Genomic DNA, 16,009 nt, shown 5'->3' with positions numbered 1-16,009 from the left:
GGAGGTAGCGTTTTGTGGGAGAAACGTTTCGTCACTCATCCAGGTGACTTCTTCAGTCTCAGCTGACTGCAGGTTTCCAACCTTATAAACAGTACATTTGCATAATGACTGAAACCAGCCCGCTGAAGGAACAATAGGCTGGGAGGTCAGTTCCTTAATCTTAATTATGCAAATTCTCATGACCATAGATCAACAACCACTGACCAAAACCCACTGATCAAAGACCACTGATCAATGGCCATGAGTCCCATTCACAGAGTTGGGGAATGGCTGCAATCACAGCATTGTAAGATGGTGACAGATGTACCCTTAGGCCCCCTCCTCGATTCAGAGATGGTCTTTCCCTTTCCACGTAAATGGCCTCCTTGACTCCGCGCTCAAACCAGCGTTCCTCCCTGTCCAGGATGTGGACATCCTCATCCTTGAAAGAGTGTCCACTGGCCTGTAGGTGTAAATAGACTGCAGAGTCCTGGCCTGACGAGGTAGCTCTTCTGTGTTGTGCCATCCGCTTCGCCAGAGGTTGTTTGGTTTCCCCGATGTATAAATCCTGGCAATCCTCCTGCACTTAACAGCGTACACTATGTTAATCTGTTTGTGTCGGGGGACCCGATCCTTGGGGTGGACCAATTTTTGGCACAGCGTGTTTTGGGGTTTAAAAGCCACAGAGACCCTGTGTTTAAAAAAAATGTGTCTCAACTGTTCCGATACTCCTGATACATATGGGATCACTACAGGTTTTTGCTTGGGCAGCAGTTGTCCTTCTCCCTGACCTCCCAGCCTATTGTTCCTTCAGCAGGCTGGTTTCAGTCATTATGCAAATGTACTGTTTATAAGATTGGGGAAACCTGCAGTCAGCTGAGACTGAAGAAGTCACCTGGATGAGTGACGAAACGTTTCTCCCACAAAACGCTACGTCCAGATGAACAGATTCAGCTTTTGGAGATTTACTTTCCTGGATGATTGAGAATGCATCAAGACATCATTACAATGATTTATTTACCTGAAAGTTTTGTTCTTGCCCTGGCCTGTGGGCAGCTTGTTCACCGTTCTGCTACCACTTGCTGCTGCAACATTCAAATAGACAATGGGCAGCACGGCGGTGCGGTGATTAGCACTGTTGCCTCACAGCAAGAAGACCGTGGTCTTTATGTGTGGAGTTTGCATGTTCTCTGCATGCTTGCCTGGGTTGTCTCTGCCTTCCTCCCACAGTCCAAAGTCATGCAGTCAGTGGGGTTAGGTTAATTGGTAACTCTTAATTGCCCGTGAGTGTGAATGGTTGTCTGTCTCTATGTGTTAGCTCTGTGACAGACTGGCGACCTGTCCAGGGTGTACTCTGCCTATTGCCTTGTGGTAGCTGGGATAGGCTCCACCCTCCCCCCCACGACCTTGACAGGGATAAGCTGTCCGGGTTGGGACGGATGTATAATAAGGATTTGATCAAATCTGTCAAAATAATCAGAACATATCACTTGAATCAAAAAACCTGTGTTGTGTTATTGATGTTTTAGATGTGAATGAGTGCACAGAGGAAGTCAGGCCATGTAAGGAAGTGGGAGAGTGCGTCAACAATCTGGGCTCCTACACCTGTACCTGCCCACAGGGGTACCGGCAGATCAATGGCACCATCTGCAGTGGTAAGCTGCTTCTTTAAACAAAGGATGTAGACTCGTTGTATGGAATGACACAAACTCTGTTCACGCTATGTGTTCCCAGATGTTGATGAGTGTGCCGACGACACAGAGCTGTGTTCCCCTCATGGCAAATGTCTCAACACAGAAGGATCGTATCTGTGTGTGTGCGACAGTGGATTCACTGCTAGCCTCCACATGCCATCCTGTGATGGTAAGATGCAACGGCACTGACAAGGCACACATATACGATGTAAACATGCTGTTTCCAAGCAACCAGATGTTTAATGAATGTGATTATTGTTGCATAAAGCGCTCTAAATGCCCAAGTAGAACCAGTCCATTTACCATGAATAATATCTTCCATATAAATGTTTAAGTGTAGTTTTCCTATGTAAATTCTCCATACTTCCCCAAATTACCAGAATTAAATGTTTTAGGTGTTGGGCTGCTGATGGCATGTGATGAATGAATACTTTTATTATAAAAAAAAATGTAAAGATAAATTCCCCTTATTTAGTGTTTTGGTGATGGCGGTGGACAGCATTCCCAAAGGTGTTTTTAGTCCTACATCCAGTGACTGTAGAGGCCATAGAATAATATTTATATCTTACATCTCATGCCCTCTGGTTGGGGGCCATGTTTTCCTGGAAGAAGCCACTCCCATCAGGACAGAAATGGTACATGGACCCACACCATGCCAGCATAACACACAAATTCTAGTCACTGTAGGAATCAGAGTTTCATGATTTCAAAATCTACCCATCAAGATCATCACTGTGTGCACCTCCACACTGCTGTGCTTTATTTGGATCACTGTGTGCATGATCTGCTCGCAAGTAGCGCAATGACACAAACTGCAGATACATTTGACACAATTTGTATCTGCATTTGAACTCTTTGTTGACAGTCAGCTTGCAGGGGATAAATTTGGAGGTAAAAAGCAACGAGGACACTTCCGACTGTGCTCCTGACCTTACCTTTGTGGTCAGGAGGTAAAACACAGCTTGGATACTGTGTTTTAATTTGACCCAGCAGATGTTTTTTGCTTTATGTCCAACTTTGAGGTCTATGGTGAAATAGCAAATGTGCTCAGAATAGGACTTCTGTGAAGTATTCTAAAAGTAGCAACAGATCTAGGAGCGGTCTAGAAGTATGTAAGGAAGTGCCATTAAAGGCCAAATTTAAAATCAAACATGGTTTTGCTTTCATTTCTTTTTTCATATTGTGTGTGTGTCTGTGAATCAGCTTCATAAAATGCAGCCTTTCCAACAGTTTCCGAAACAGAACAGTTCCCACATATGCTGAGCATATGTGGATTGCTTTTCCTTCATTCTGCAGTCCAACTCAACCAAAATCTATCTAATGGACCCTAGGTCATGTATGAGGTGTCAGTCTTATCTTTCTTTTATGTGCTTTATTGAGCTAGTTTCAGCACAGCGTTCAATAGTTTTTAAGCTTGAATAAACGTTCTGGAACTTTTCTGGACCGACTTGACTTGATGCACTGTTGTTAGCTTCTACCCTGCTATACTCCAATAAGTAATACTGCCTGAGCTTATTTTTTTAATCTTGTCTGCCCTCTAACTTCTGTTCTGTAAACATTTGAATAATTTTGCATTTACATTTTTTAAAATAATTTAGAAGTCTGTCTATTTTAGTATTTTCCTCTGGTACAGATGAATCTTGTTGCATAGTTCAACTCTACTGTTAGCGAGAGGGTCTCTGTTGTTGTGTGTTGTGGATTGTGTATTCCCTGCTTTAACTGACAGGTGGGTACTTGTGAACTTGAGAAAAGGTTAAATAAATATTTTCCTTTGTTCACCTACATTTATAATATGCGTTTTTTGCTCAATTACAGTAGATCAGCCTATTCCAAAGCTGTCATTACTTTCAGATGACTGTTTATTAAAGTGGGCTTCTCAGTCTTTGCTTCAGTATCAACACTGAACTACATACGATGTTCAAAGTGTTACTGCCAATGTTGTTAAGAATGCTCTCTTTATGTGTGTCCATAACTCCATGTCTCTGAGGAATTTTTTTCATGTTTTCATACTTTCTGCACCGGGGCAGGAGTCATGGCCTCTGTGGTCATGAGGTTTAAATGCCTTCTGCTGTCTTATAGAAAAACAGAGAGAAAAGAGAAACGTGAGAGAAAAAGTGGACGGAAGCTGTTGAGCTTGCTGTCTAGACTAGGAGGGATATGTGTTGCTTCTTGCCTCGTGATTTATGCAGGGGGCTCAGACTCAAGTGTCTGGGTGTCTGCTTTTATGAAGCCAGTCAATGTGTGTGTGTGTGTGTGTGTGTGTGTGTGTGTGTGTGTGTGTGTGTGTGTGTGTGTGTGTGTGAGTGCAAACATTGTAGAAGTATTTGATTTTCATAAAACTACAATGGAGTTGTTCTGCAATGAGATGATTGCCACTACAGTAAGATGTCAGAAAGTAAGGATAATATTTTATGTAGTGACGTAGATTCAAGGCTGGAGTAAATCATGAAAAAGAAATAAAAAATTGATGTTGTTTATTTGGTTTTCAGATATTGATGAGTGTGGACTCAATGAGACAATATGTGGCCCCCACGGCTTCTGTGAGAACAGACTGGGTTCTTACCGATGCCTCTGTGACCAGGGCTACCAGGAGTCACGGGATGGCCACAGCTGTGTGGGTAAGTGTGTGAGCTTTGGTGTATATCAATCAATATCAATCGATAAGGCTTTTAGAGCTGATGCTGATTGCAAGTTGTATATTAATAACGTGCTATGATGGGAAGCTGCCATCCAAAACTGTGCAACTGATTTAGATATCTTAATGTGTACATGGTGTCATAATGACTATATCAAATACAGACAGGAGACACTGAACAGAAAAAAACCTTCAAGAACACAAAGAGAAAAGCTAACGACTTAAAACGGAGATCAAGAATCAGAACAAACGCCATGACATCAACTCAAGAACCACTTCGTTTCTTTTGATAATTTTAGAACAAATACAAGCCTTCAGTGTCAGTATGGAAAGAAGTTTGAATCGGTTACATTGAAATAGACACCCATTGACTGACTAATTTACTACAAGAGCACCTCAACAGAATTTTGAAAGAAGTGACCAAAATGTAATGGGGCCTTGATTTGCCCATGCGCCACATTTCTACCAAGATTTTGCAAAAATGATTTTGCTTGTTTTTGCACTGAAAACTTGGTCTTATTGGCCTTAGTTGTGTTACACAATGAGAAATACATGATGGTGTTGATGGGTGCTGGTTGTTTCTCAGGACTAACTGGGCCCATGCAACTCCAAACTCGTTACTGTTAAAGGTGACTTCCACTATCATAACCCTGGCAGAAAGATTCACATACAGATACATAAAAGCCCCACTGCACAGCAGACATAAAATACAGTACCAGAACTACCAAAGTACAGTATGTGCTTTATACACACTTAAACATGCTTCTCGTCTGTCCTTTGGCACTACTGCTCGGTCCCACCCTAGTTCAGTCCGGCCAGCTGCCTCCTCTTTCCTGCCAAACCATCACTGTGCTGTGGCTAGCAAAGATGGACTCGCACGCACGCACACACACACACTCCTTAAAAACCAACAGTGATGGTTTACCGCTAACCATTCAGAATGTGTGTCTCCTCTCTGGCTTCCTTCTCCTCTTCTTATGTTAAATTCAGTTCAATTCATAGTTATTTATTCAGGGTCAAATCACAACAACAGTCACCTTCTTTAATTTTCATATACAACCTTCGCTCACTTTTATTCTGGAAACGTTACAGAAGTAATATTACTAGTATGTCATCTTTCCTAAGAGCTTAATATCTCTGTAATATTTCTGTTAAACCCTGAGCAACTCATCAAGCAACTTGAGTGAAGAGTGAATATTAAAAGAAAGTTTATGTGTTTATTTCTGACTAATGAATTTGGCAGTTAATTTACATTTTTTCAAAAGGGGCTTCCCCTTAACCAAGACTATATTGTACCTTCCAAGTGGAAGGAAGCTTTAAATAAAGGTTACTTTGTTTCCTTGGCGATCAGAATATGCAAGCACAAGAGCTTGATACTTGTCTTGAATGAATAGACTATTTGCTCCTCTGGTTGCTGTGTGTTAGGATGTAGTGTAGGCCATCTCCTAAGTGGGAAATTGGTGGATCCATCCCAGGCTGTGTGCCGACGTTTCCTTGGGCAAAATACTAAATCCCAAGATCCTCTGTGATGCTTTCATCGGGGTGTGAAAGCACTTGCCTGTAGAGTGCTTGTGTGAATATTGGTGAAGTTGAATAAAGTGCTATATGAGAACCAGTCAATTTACCATTAGACTGGACTTCAGCTACTGAAATCCTCAAAGTTGTCCCGAGAACACCCGTCAGGTGTATCAGCATATATGAGCCAAAGAAGAACAACACTGACACAATCGACAACATAAAGAGGTCCATCTCTAACAGAAAAGTATGTTGGAATTGGTGGATCTACTGATACAGATTGTTGAGAAGGATAAGCAAATTTACCTCCTAGAAAAGAGAACAGGGGACTTGGAAAAGCTACACTAGGATGAATGAAATCATTATTGCAGGGTTGGAAGTTAAACCCTGTTTGTTGAAAATGGAGGGAACCCAGTGAGTCGAGGTGACGGGATTCCTTTAGTATATAAACAACATCAGGCTTCATCACCACAGAAAGAAAGTGTGACAAACCAGCAATAATAATGACATTTGTAACCCCCCAAAAAAGAAACTGTCCTCCTAAAACAAGAAAATAAATGAATTAGAAAGAAAATAAACTGTGTATTTGAATGAGCACCTGATGACGCGAAATGCAGACACTGCCAGGCATGCACAGTTTTTGAAGAATTACAGTTTTTTCTGATGGCTTAAGCACATTTTTTGTAACTATTGGCTATTTTTGCAAAACTCTACACAGAAATAAGAAATAAGCTTCACCAAATCAGCAAAACATTGTAGTTTTCTTGCAAAAGCTAATAAACCTTGCTTAACTCTCCAAACCTTCGTAAAAATGGTATTTTCGTATCAAACAGTTAACAGCCATCACATTAATAAGCACATAATGCACCAACTACACACTGAAGGTATGAATAAAAAACACATCTGGCTTTTGCTTTCTCTGTGCACAAGGTAGGCTATGTCAGTTTGAGGTCATACTATTGTCATAGGTCCGTAAACATAGAGGGATCCAAACTTCAAGTACTGGTGTTTATTCACACACATCAAAACAAACACAAGTGTTTATTTCCAAGTCAAAACAAAATAGTAATTTCACTGAGGAAAAAAAAGAAATCAGTCTACATCGTGTCGTCTCTCTGGGTCCGGCCACAAACTTTTGTCTACATCACGTGCAATGTCCTCTAGTCCAAAGCACCGGGGAAAATGTCTTCTGGAATGGCGTATCCAGGCCTGACATGATGCCTGGTCAATATCCCCACATACCTCCTCCAAGGCCTGTAAAAGGGTTATGCGTTGATGGGGATGACGGTCATAGACCTTCCAGCACCAGGCAGAGAAGAACTCTTCCATTGGGTTCAAGAATGGAGAGTATGGGGGGAGGTTGAGTACAGTGAAGAGTGGGTGATCTGTAAACCAGTTGCGGACCAAAGCAGCCCTATGGAAACTAACATTGTCCCATATGATAACGTATCTGGTCTGCTCTGGTCTCTGAACATTAGTGAGCATGTCATGTAAGGTGTCCAGGAATGTAATAATGTGTGCAGTGTTATATGGGCCCAGGGTTGCATGATGGTGAACAACACTATTTTGACTTATAGCTGCACACATAGTTGTGTTACCACCACGTTGTCCTGGGACACTGGTGGCACGGTGTCCAATAATGTTCCTGCCACGTCTCGTTGTCTTAGTGAGGTGAAAACCAGCCTCATCCACTAAAAACTGCTCATGACCCATCTGCCTCTAGCTCCATCACTCCATCACATGCACAGCACTACAGTATGCACTTCCAGATTCAGTACCAATGATACTATAGCTTACCTGCACATAGTCATATCGCAGCTGTTTTACACGTTCACTGTTTCTTTCAAAAGGTGCTCTGTAGATTTGTTTCATTCGGATTCTGTTGCGGGCAAGTACACGACCTAATACAGAAATGCTCACATTTTGTATGTTTTGGAAGGTGGTGTCATCCTCATTATGTGCTGCTGAATTTCATGTAGCCTTATGGAATTATTTGCAATCACCATATTGACTATATGAGTTTCTTGGTCTGCAGTGAACATTCTTCCTCTGCATCTGCTCGTCTAGCAATTCTGTAAAGTAACAATGTCACTATTGTTATCTATATGGTATTGTTGTGTTCCTCATTAGCATACGGCAAGTGCTACAAATCTTAGTGCAAAGTGACTGCACTAACCGATTCTCATTTCGAAATGTCCTTATGATGCTCGCTACAGTGTAGTTGGCCAGCTTCCCTCAGGGTCATTCCATGGTTGATTATATGGTCCACTATTGTAGCTCTGATGTCATCAGTAATTCTATTTCTTACTCTTCTTACCCTTCATCTTCCCCCTCCTCGTCCTCCTCTTGCTCCTCCTTGTCCTCTTTCTCTAACTTCACCTCCTTGTCCTTGTCGTCCTCTTCGTCCTACTTCTTCACCTCCACGTCCTCTTCCTCGGCCTCCTCTAATTCTCACTCTTCTCACTCTTCCTGCTCACTCCATTGTACTCCACATGGACAGCTTACCTGTAGCTTATTTATAGTGCTTAAGCTGGTTGCAAAGTGAACTAATTATCTGAAACAGTTTTCCCATGTGACAGTGTGCCAGACAGTTGGCAAAATAGTGTAAATAATAGCCTTAAATGTGTATAGTTTTGCTAGGAGTGTTGATCATTTAGAAATTGAGTGTAAAGCAGTGAGTTGTGTTTACAGTTCTGCAAAAAGAGTGCTGTGCAGTGGATTGTAGCTACAGGTTTGCAAAGTGTGTGTTACAAAATGACAAACTGAGTGCAAATCAGTGTTTGTGCTTTTAGTTTTGCAAACTCAGTGAGTGGTTTTACTATGAGTATTAATAGTTTTAGAAATTGTGCTATAAGAATCACAGTTAGGGTTTAAGCACTCAGAAAAAACTGTAAAGGAAGTCCAAGCTTGGAGTCTTTTCAGTGCACCACTTTTGATGAGGAACATGCAAATGACCCAGAAATTCACTTTTTTAACAGCACCATTAACACCTACTTTTATAATATCTTATATTATAATATAAATATTATAAGCCTCTTAATATCAGAGACTTGGATTATTGTGGAGAAAGGAGAGCCTGATGGGTATGAACTGAATTATGTGTATAGAAAGTGGAGGTGGTGTGGCTTTGTTTGTGGTGGGGAAAAAGGATTGACAATGAATTAGAATGTATGACAACAGAAATCAACTTGGCAAAAACCAAAAATGTGTCTATTCTCTATTTGTGAGTATAGATATTTTAAAAATCCAAATAGATGTAAAATGACAGAAGATGAATCAGCCTGTATTTAAAAATCACTAAAGCTAGCAGGATCACAGCTCACTGTGCAACTTCAACAGATAACACACTAATGATATACACCAGGGGTGGGGAACTCCAGGCCTCGAGGGCCGGTGTCCTGCAGGTTTTAGATGTGTCCTTGATCAAACACAGCTGATTTAAATGGCTAAATTACCTCCTCAACATGTCTTGAAGTTCTCCAGAGGCCTGGTGATGAACTAATCATTTGATTCAGGTGTGGTGACCTAGGGTGAGATCTAAAACCTTCAGGCCCTTGAGGCCTGGAGTTCCCCACCCCGATGTAGGAAGAATGGGTAGTATCATATAAGTCTCTTCCTCTTCTTACTCCTTTTCAAACATAAAATTTGAGTCACTTATAAACAATCGATTAACATATTTGGTATTTAGTTGTTGTTTTTTTTCTGTTTTGTGTTTATCAGCTATGGGTTGTACTCAGCTTAACTATCAAAGCAAATGAACTTCATTCAAATATGAACAAATCTTCTATTAATACATTCTTTGACTTCTCCACAGATGTGGATGAGTGTGAGCTGCTGAGCAGTGTCTGTGGAGAGGCGCAGTGCGTAAACAGGGATGGTACATTCCAGTGCGAGTGTCCTAGTGGCCAAGAATACAACGTCATGATCGCCAAGTGCGAGCCGTTTCCCACAGGTGACTTCAGATTGACAAATAAGTTGAAGATAGACCAACGCACAGCTGGTTTCATTACACTGCCATTGACACTGTCTCATGAAAATAACAGTGGGTTCCTTTCGACACATGAAAGAACGGCGAGGCTCCATAACTACGTCCAAACATTACTGTACAAGTGTAGAATTTATTTTCATATAAACAACTGTGTTTTTTCTGGCATCTTATTGAATAATCTGATCAGTGAAGCTTTTGTCAAACCAAAGTAAGTAAAGCAATCCTTAAAATGTATTCATCCTCAAGACCTGCTCCAGTTGTGATATCATGGAGGAGATTAGTCGCATTTAACTTCATTCCTAGAAACATAAATGTTGCAGGAGCTGATATTGTTCTTCTTACAGTTATTTTTCTGCATTCAGCAGTCTGTATTGTTCTGTTTAAATGGGACTTTTAAACACTGATAAAGAAGAACAACCTCCTCTCCTTAAATAGTTCCTGCACTAGTGACGGTACAGGCAGGAAATCTTTAATATTTCTCCAACTTAGTACCAAATATTGAAATGGGGAAATTTTACTGATTTGTAGTTGCTTTCTTATTTCTGTAGATTGCCCAGTTTATATACAGTATATAAGCCAAAAGAGTTTTCTCGCCTCCAGGTTTTCTGTCGCGTTGTGCAGTCCACTGCACATGCTCATGAGCTTTTTGGGAGGCTTTTTTTCATTGCAACACTACAAGTACATATATAATAATAATGCTCATTTTATTTATATTGTACCTTTAAGAATAAAGTTTGCAAAGTGCTTTGACAGAAAAGTAAAAGAATAGTAAGGCTGACTGAACTCCTCCATTTGTCTTTCAGCACCGTTGGTGGAGCGGAAGGAGTGCTACTACCGTCTGAATGACGAGAACCTGTGTGAGAGTGTACTGACCAGCCATGTCACACTGCAGGAGTGCTGCTGCACGCTGGGAGCTGGCTGGGGTGATAACTGTGAGGTGCATCCCTGTCCTGTCAATGGCACAGGTAAGCTCAAGGAGGATAATGAAATATACGTGGTATTCTCACCAGAGGCACCTACACAGTATTCTGAGAGGTTTTAAAAATCCCAGCATACCACATTTGAACAAAAAGGTTGCTTTTCATTATCCAAAGCAAGGTGACAAGGATTGAAAAACACAACCTCCTCACCCTTTTTCACATTATGTCTCCCTATAGCTCCTCACAGTATATTATCTCCTTGTGGTCCTGAGGTACATGGAAAGCTTTAGAGAGTGCTTTTTAGTCTTACTGACCAATTAAAGTGCTGTATACTACAACCCACTTTGAAAAAATTCAATTCAATTTTCAGTGCAAAGAAGTTGCACCGAAACTGTTTTCTTGACATGAAAACCACGACACATACAACTGGTTTATATCTTACCCAGTGTGCATACAGGGTTGTTGCAAACATGTGTCTGTCCTCTTACAGACCAGTTTAACCAGATGTGTCCATCTGGAAGAGGTTTTATTCCCAATGGAGACTTCCTGTATGGAGTACCCACTTCTGATGTCTACAGGGGTAAGAAAAGTCTACAGCCATTCATGTCATGCATATAAACCTAACACAGATTATTTTTACTCAGTCAGAGGAAACGTTTTATAGTATGCTGAGCAAAGATTTTTAAATCAACTGAATGGATTTTTTTGTCTTGTTCACACAGGGATAGCTTTGAAACAGTGTGTAGTTATGCTGCAGAAAGATACATTTCTCTTAGCAGAGGCCAAATCATGCTTTAGTTCAGCTGTAAAACATGTTAATATAGTATTTTATGGCACTCACTGTACAGATAGTACTGTGTAGTGGCTAAGGCCTGTATTAAGGAGACTGTATTGATGCTAAAGGGATTATACTGTGTGTGTGTTTTCAGATGCAGATGAATGTTCACTGTTTGGTCAGGAGGTGTGTAAAGGAGGCTTCTGCTTGAATACTGAGGGTGGCTACGAGTGTTACTGCAAGACCGGACAGGACTACGACCCCATCAAACTGGAGTGCAGAGGTGAGGAAACACAAATAGATGTGCACACAGAGAAAGAAGCCAAGTGCTATCATTGCTCAGATAATACGGTATTTACTGACACAACTAACAGTATCAGTTTACAGAGAGTAAATCACAGGTGTGTGTCCATGGTCACATTTGATCCTGGGATGGTGTGATTACATGTCCCGTGTTTTATACTCTGCTTGATTTAGCTGAAGGGCTCAGAAAGTCCTGACAGAGTGATGCAGTTTCATGCACCCTGACTTACTAAATACACCTTCTCCACCAACACGGTTTAGAAGCACTGAAGGGTTAGTGTTGTGGAAATGTTTCATTGGATGATGAAAGGTCAAAAGAACCTGGAATCAATTTGCAGCATTTAGCTTTTGTTCCACGTTGTGGCATAAAATCCTCTAAGTTGTGGTGTTTTTCTCTGCCTGTCTTTACTGTGGACATCGATGAGTGTCTGGATGAGTCGCTGTGTGTTGATGGGCAGTGTTTGAACACAGATGGCTCATACATGTGTTTGTGTATAAGCCCCATGGTTCCCCATTGGGAACCGCTGCATCTTCCATCCTGAGGTGGCTGGAAAGTTTTCTGTTACCATTTCAAGACCACATAATTACATTAAAAAATAAAGTTGCGTTTTTTCAAATCTAAATGTCGCCATTCAGAAGCCTGTGGTCATCTATGAAACCTAACCGCCAGTGCCAAAACTAACTTTTAGCTACTGATGTGAAATAATTTCAAATTATGAACTGAAGAGTTTATCGCACTGCATTTAATTCACCTGTTCACTTCTTTAAAGCATTTTTTGAATGACAGTGTCATGAAATAGAAAGCACACAGTTTTGGGAATGCATCGTCTCATTTTCTCAGTTTTGTGTTGAATACTTTTTTATAGCAGTGAAAGCATGGCTTCACTGGGTTTTGTTGTTGATCTGCCTCAGGAGTGCTTTTGATTCAGGAGCCAGCTTTTGATCTTTTATTAAAGTCCTATTGTGACCCCTGCTGGCACTGACATAAAACTGCAGATTACTCCCTATATTCATGACGGCATAAGAATGAAAAATCACGACTCAGAATCCTGTTTGTCTTCCCATATTTTTTTTTCAAAACAATATATTAATTATAAAATATGACATTATTTAAACTGTAAAATGTTTTTCTATCTAACGGTGTTAATGTTATGTTATGTATTTACTTTGAACTTTTTCCTAGGATGCACTCTTACCAGTATTATACTGTATCTTATTAACTCAAGTTGCTTAATGTTGGGAAAACAAACAACTACATGAGGGATCGTTATCCTGCTTCATATCCATGTGGTGGACATATGACTGACTTGTCTCTCTGAGTGAGAACAACATATTTTCCTACTGCCACATTTCGGCTTACCCTCCTGTAGCCACGGCACATATTTCACAATAGAAAAATCACACGGCACACCACCAAAACAAAATATCACAAAAAGCACATTGATTATTTTTCTCCGTGCATCAGGTATAGTGGAATTGGCTTGGTTTGTCCCCAGTATACCTTTTTTGCTTCTTCTAAACACTACTCATGCTCGGGCCTTCATCTGGGTGGGAATTTCTCCCGGACCCAGGTCAGACTGACCACTTTTTCGTTCAAAAATCTATCTATTGTTATTACACTGTGCTGTCTAATTCATAGCATGACTATTATGTAATTTCTTCTTCATCTTCTTCTGTGTTATTGGCTGTTGGCGACCCATTTATTTAGAGCAGGAAGTTGTACTGCCCTCTAGTGGAAGAGAATGTAATTGTTCTGCCTGTTACTCATGCCGATTGCTTAGAGTACTAATCAGGTGGAATCAGATAATCTTCCACGGCACACCTGATCATTTCTCACGACACGCCTGCGGCACAGCGGTTGGGAAACATCATTCTACACAATATATTCCTTAATGTTCACGTGGACTTACAACTAGAAGTAAAAACAAAACAGCTGTTTATCTTTTTTAAATGAGCTTTACAATAACTGTAAATAATACTGCATATAAAAAACAGAATTTAATATGAATATTCCCTGGGTTAATGTCTTAAAGTCACGGAGTGTCTGTAAAGGAGCTTTGCAAACACATTCTGGGTGTCGACGTGCAGTTATGTATACTGATAGACTTTACATGAAGTCTGTAGATATTACCTGAAGATTGATAAAGCAAAGTGTGTGATGTTTTGCGTATACCTACTCCTCATCAGATTAATTTAATCTGTTGATTTTTATTTTTATACATTTTTTCAGCACATCTTCTCCCCCACTTTGTGGGGGGCGTGTGTTTTCCATTTTAAATTCCATGTGCTGCAAGACATTTATCCTTATGTTAGTTAAAAAGTAAACCAAGCTTATAAAAGTTTATATGGTAACAATGTGTGTGTTTGCAGACCAACGTGAAACGGAGGAGATAGACTATGGGGGCATCTGCTGGCAAGAGGTCAGAAATATGATGTGCATCAATCCACTTGGTCCTAACCAGAAGACCACGTACACTGAGTGCTGCTGTCTGCACGGATATGCCTGGGGCATGCAATGTGCCCTGTGTCCTTCCAGAGACACAGGTACACCCACCCACACACACACACCCACACACACGTTGCATATATAAATCAGATTATATGTCAGTGATGTCAGTTTTGTGGGACTGTTGGAGCTTTATGAGAACTGACACAAACAACTGTTCCATTGAATTAAAAAATGACAAGTGAGATGAATGTTTTAAACATTCATTTTATCTTTGGGGTTTTTGTAAATTACTAGGTTACACTACATCTCTGACAATGTTTCGGTGTAGGGGCGTTTAATTAAATGAGCGTTTATTTCTGTGGAAATTCAGAACTGATAAAACAAGGCGATTTAAACAAAATGCCTTCGGGTATTAAATAATTCATGCATTTGAAATGTGAACGTGCCGGAAAAAACTGTTGTACAAGGCTCGCACATCTCACTGTTAGCATCACTTACATGCAGTTATGAATCCTTCATCATGATGTCAGCTGATAACGTCCAGGTAAAACAGTACCTGCCAGATTTACCTGATTCATATGTACACATAATGTATGTAATGGAAACTGCAGGTGCAGATTCCTGACCTATATAGAAGTATAAGCTTTAAGTCTACATATATTCCAACTACATTAGTGGATCTACAAAAGTCGGAAAATAAAAGTGCTGTTTCTCTCATAGATTTAGCTCCAAGAAACCAGATTATTTCCAGACCTTGTGTTGAGGAATTCTGATGTTGTAACTCAAGAATTGGTTCTGTCAAATGTACCGAGTGTTTAGAAAGAACTGCGTTGTTTGTTGCTTACTTTTCCCATCATATTAGACTTTGCCCTATTTATTGTTTTTTGTAGAGTTCCAGGTAAAGGAGGAGCTGTAATATGGGAGTAAAGCTTACATTTAAGACTTAAAGGGAAATACAATGTTTTTAAGGACAGGGATTTGTTTCCGGGCAAAAAAAAGGCCTTAAATAGTGTCTGTAGGGATTATTGCGTCATTGAACAGCTCCAGGTCATGACATTTCTTAATCAGTGATTTGTCGTTTTTCTTACTCTCTCTCTCTCGTCTCAGAGGACTACGCCTCCATGTGTAACCTTCCTCTGAGTGGTGGGCGGCGGCCGTACGGTCGTGACGCTCTTGTTGCAGGTCCAGTTGATGAATATGCTGTGACACCAGACTATTCTCTATCACTTGAAGCACGTCCCCACTATGATATTGAAGAGTGTGAGTATTTCTGCAGTTTTGATGTTAACAGAAGTAAAGGATAGTGCTACAAGAAAGGATTGTTTTATCATTATTCACTTTCATGACATCTTCACAAATAAGTTCTTCAATTTGCAATTGAAAAGCCCAGAAGTTCACTTTTATTATACTTCAAAAAAACTTAATTGTAAGCCCAGTGCTTTCATCCATATAGTGTATGACCTGTGCCATAGAGGGCAGCTGCTTTCATCCATGAATGGTGTCTTCTCTGATATTAAGTGAAACACTGTGTTTTACGTGGTTCAGATCCATACAGAGCTTTTGAGGGTTTGCGAGCAGAGGAGTGCGGAATACTGAACGGCTGTGATAACGGTCGGTGTGTCCGGGTTCAGGAGGGTTACACGTGTGACTGCTTTGATGGATATACGCTGGACCTGTCCCGCATGACCTGCATTGGTAGGAGAGCAAACACGCATACAGCCTAAATTGTAACACAAAGAAAACATTTTGAT

General features: G+C 40.6%; 1 protein-coding gene across 8 annotated transcripts in view; it reads left to right on the top strand.

Annotated features, from left to right (window-relative positions):
* The window catches only part of ltbp1 (latent transforming growth factor beta binding protein 1), a 133,821-nt gene that overhangs the window by 114,152 nt on the left and 3,660 nt on the right, over window positions 1-16,009 (top strand). For all 8 annotated transcript variants that reach the window (XM_085183135.1, XM_085183132.1, XM_085183131.1 and 5 more), the window contains 10 exons: window positions 1,509-1,634; window positions 1,714-1,842; window positions 4,163-4,291; window positions 9,638-9,775; window positions 10,615-10,776; window positions 11,222-11,311; window positions 11,661-11,789; window positions 14,180-14,353; window positions 15,366-15,518; window positions 15,804-15,953. In XM_085183135.1, the coding sequence (XP_085039261.1) occupies window positions 1,509-1,634; window positions 1,714-1,842; window positions 4,163-4,291; window positions 9,638-9,775; window positions 10,615-10,776; window positions 11,222-11,311; window positions 11,661-11,789; window positions 14,180-14,353; window positions 15,366-15,518; window positions 15,804-15,953 (1,380 nt within the window). The remainder of the gene's footprint in view (window positions 1-1,508; window positions 1,635-1,713; window positions 1,843-4,162; window positions 4,292-9,637; window positions 9,776-10,614; window positions 10,777-11,221; window positions 11,312-11,660; window positions 11,790-14,179; window positions 14,354-15,365; window positions 15,519-15,803; window positions 15,954-16,009) is intronic.

Source organism: Neolamprologus multifasciatus, chromosome 13 (assembly GCF_963576455.1).
Source record: "Neolamprologus multifasciatus chromosome 13, fNeoMul1.2, whole genome shotgun sequence".
NCBI lineage: Eukaryota > Metazoa > Chordata > Actinopteri > Cichliformes > Cichlidae > Neolamprologus > Neolamprologus multifasciatus.
The sequence above is the reverse complement of the archived record's forward strand: the minus strand, read 5'-3'. Positions and strand labels throughout refer to the sequence as shown.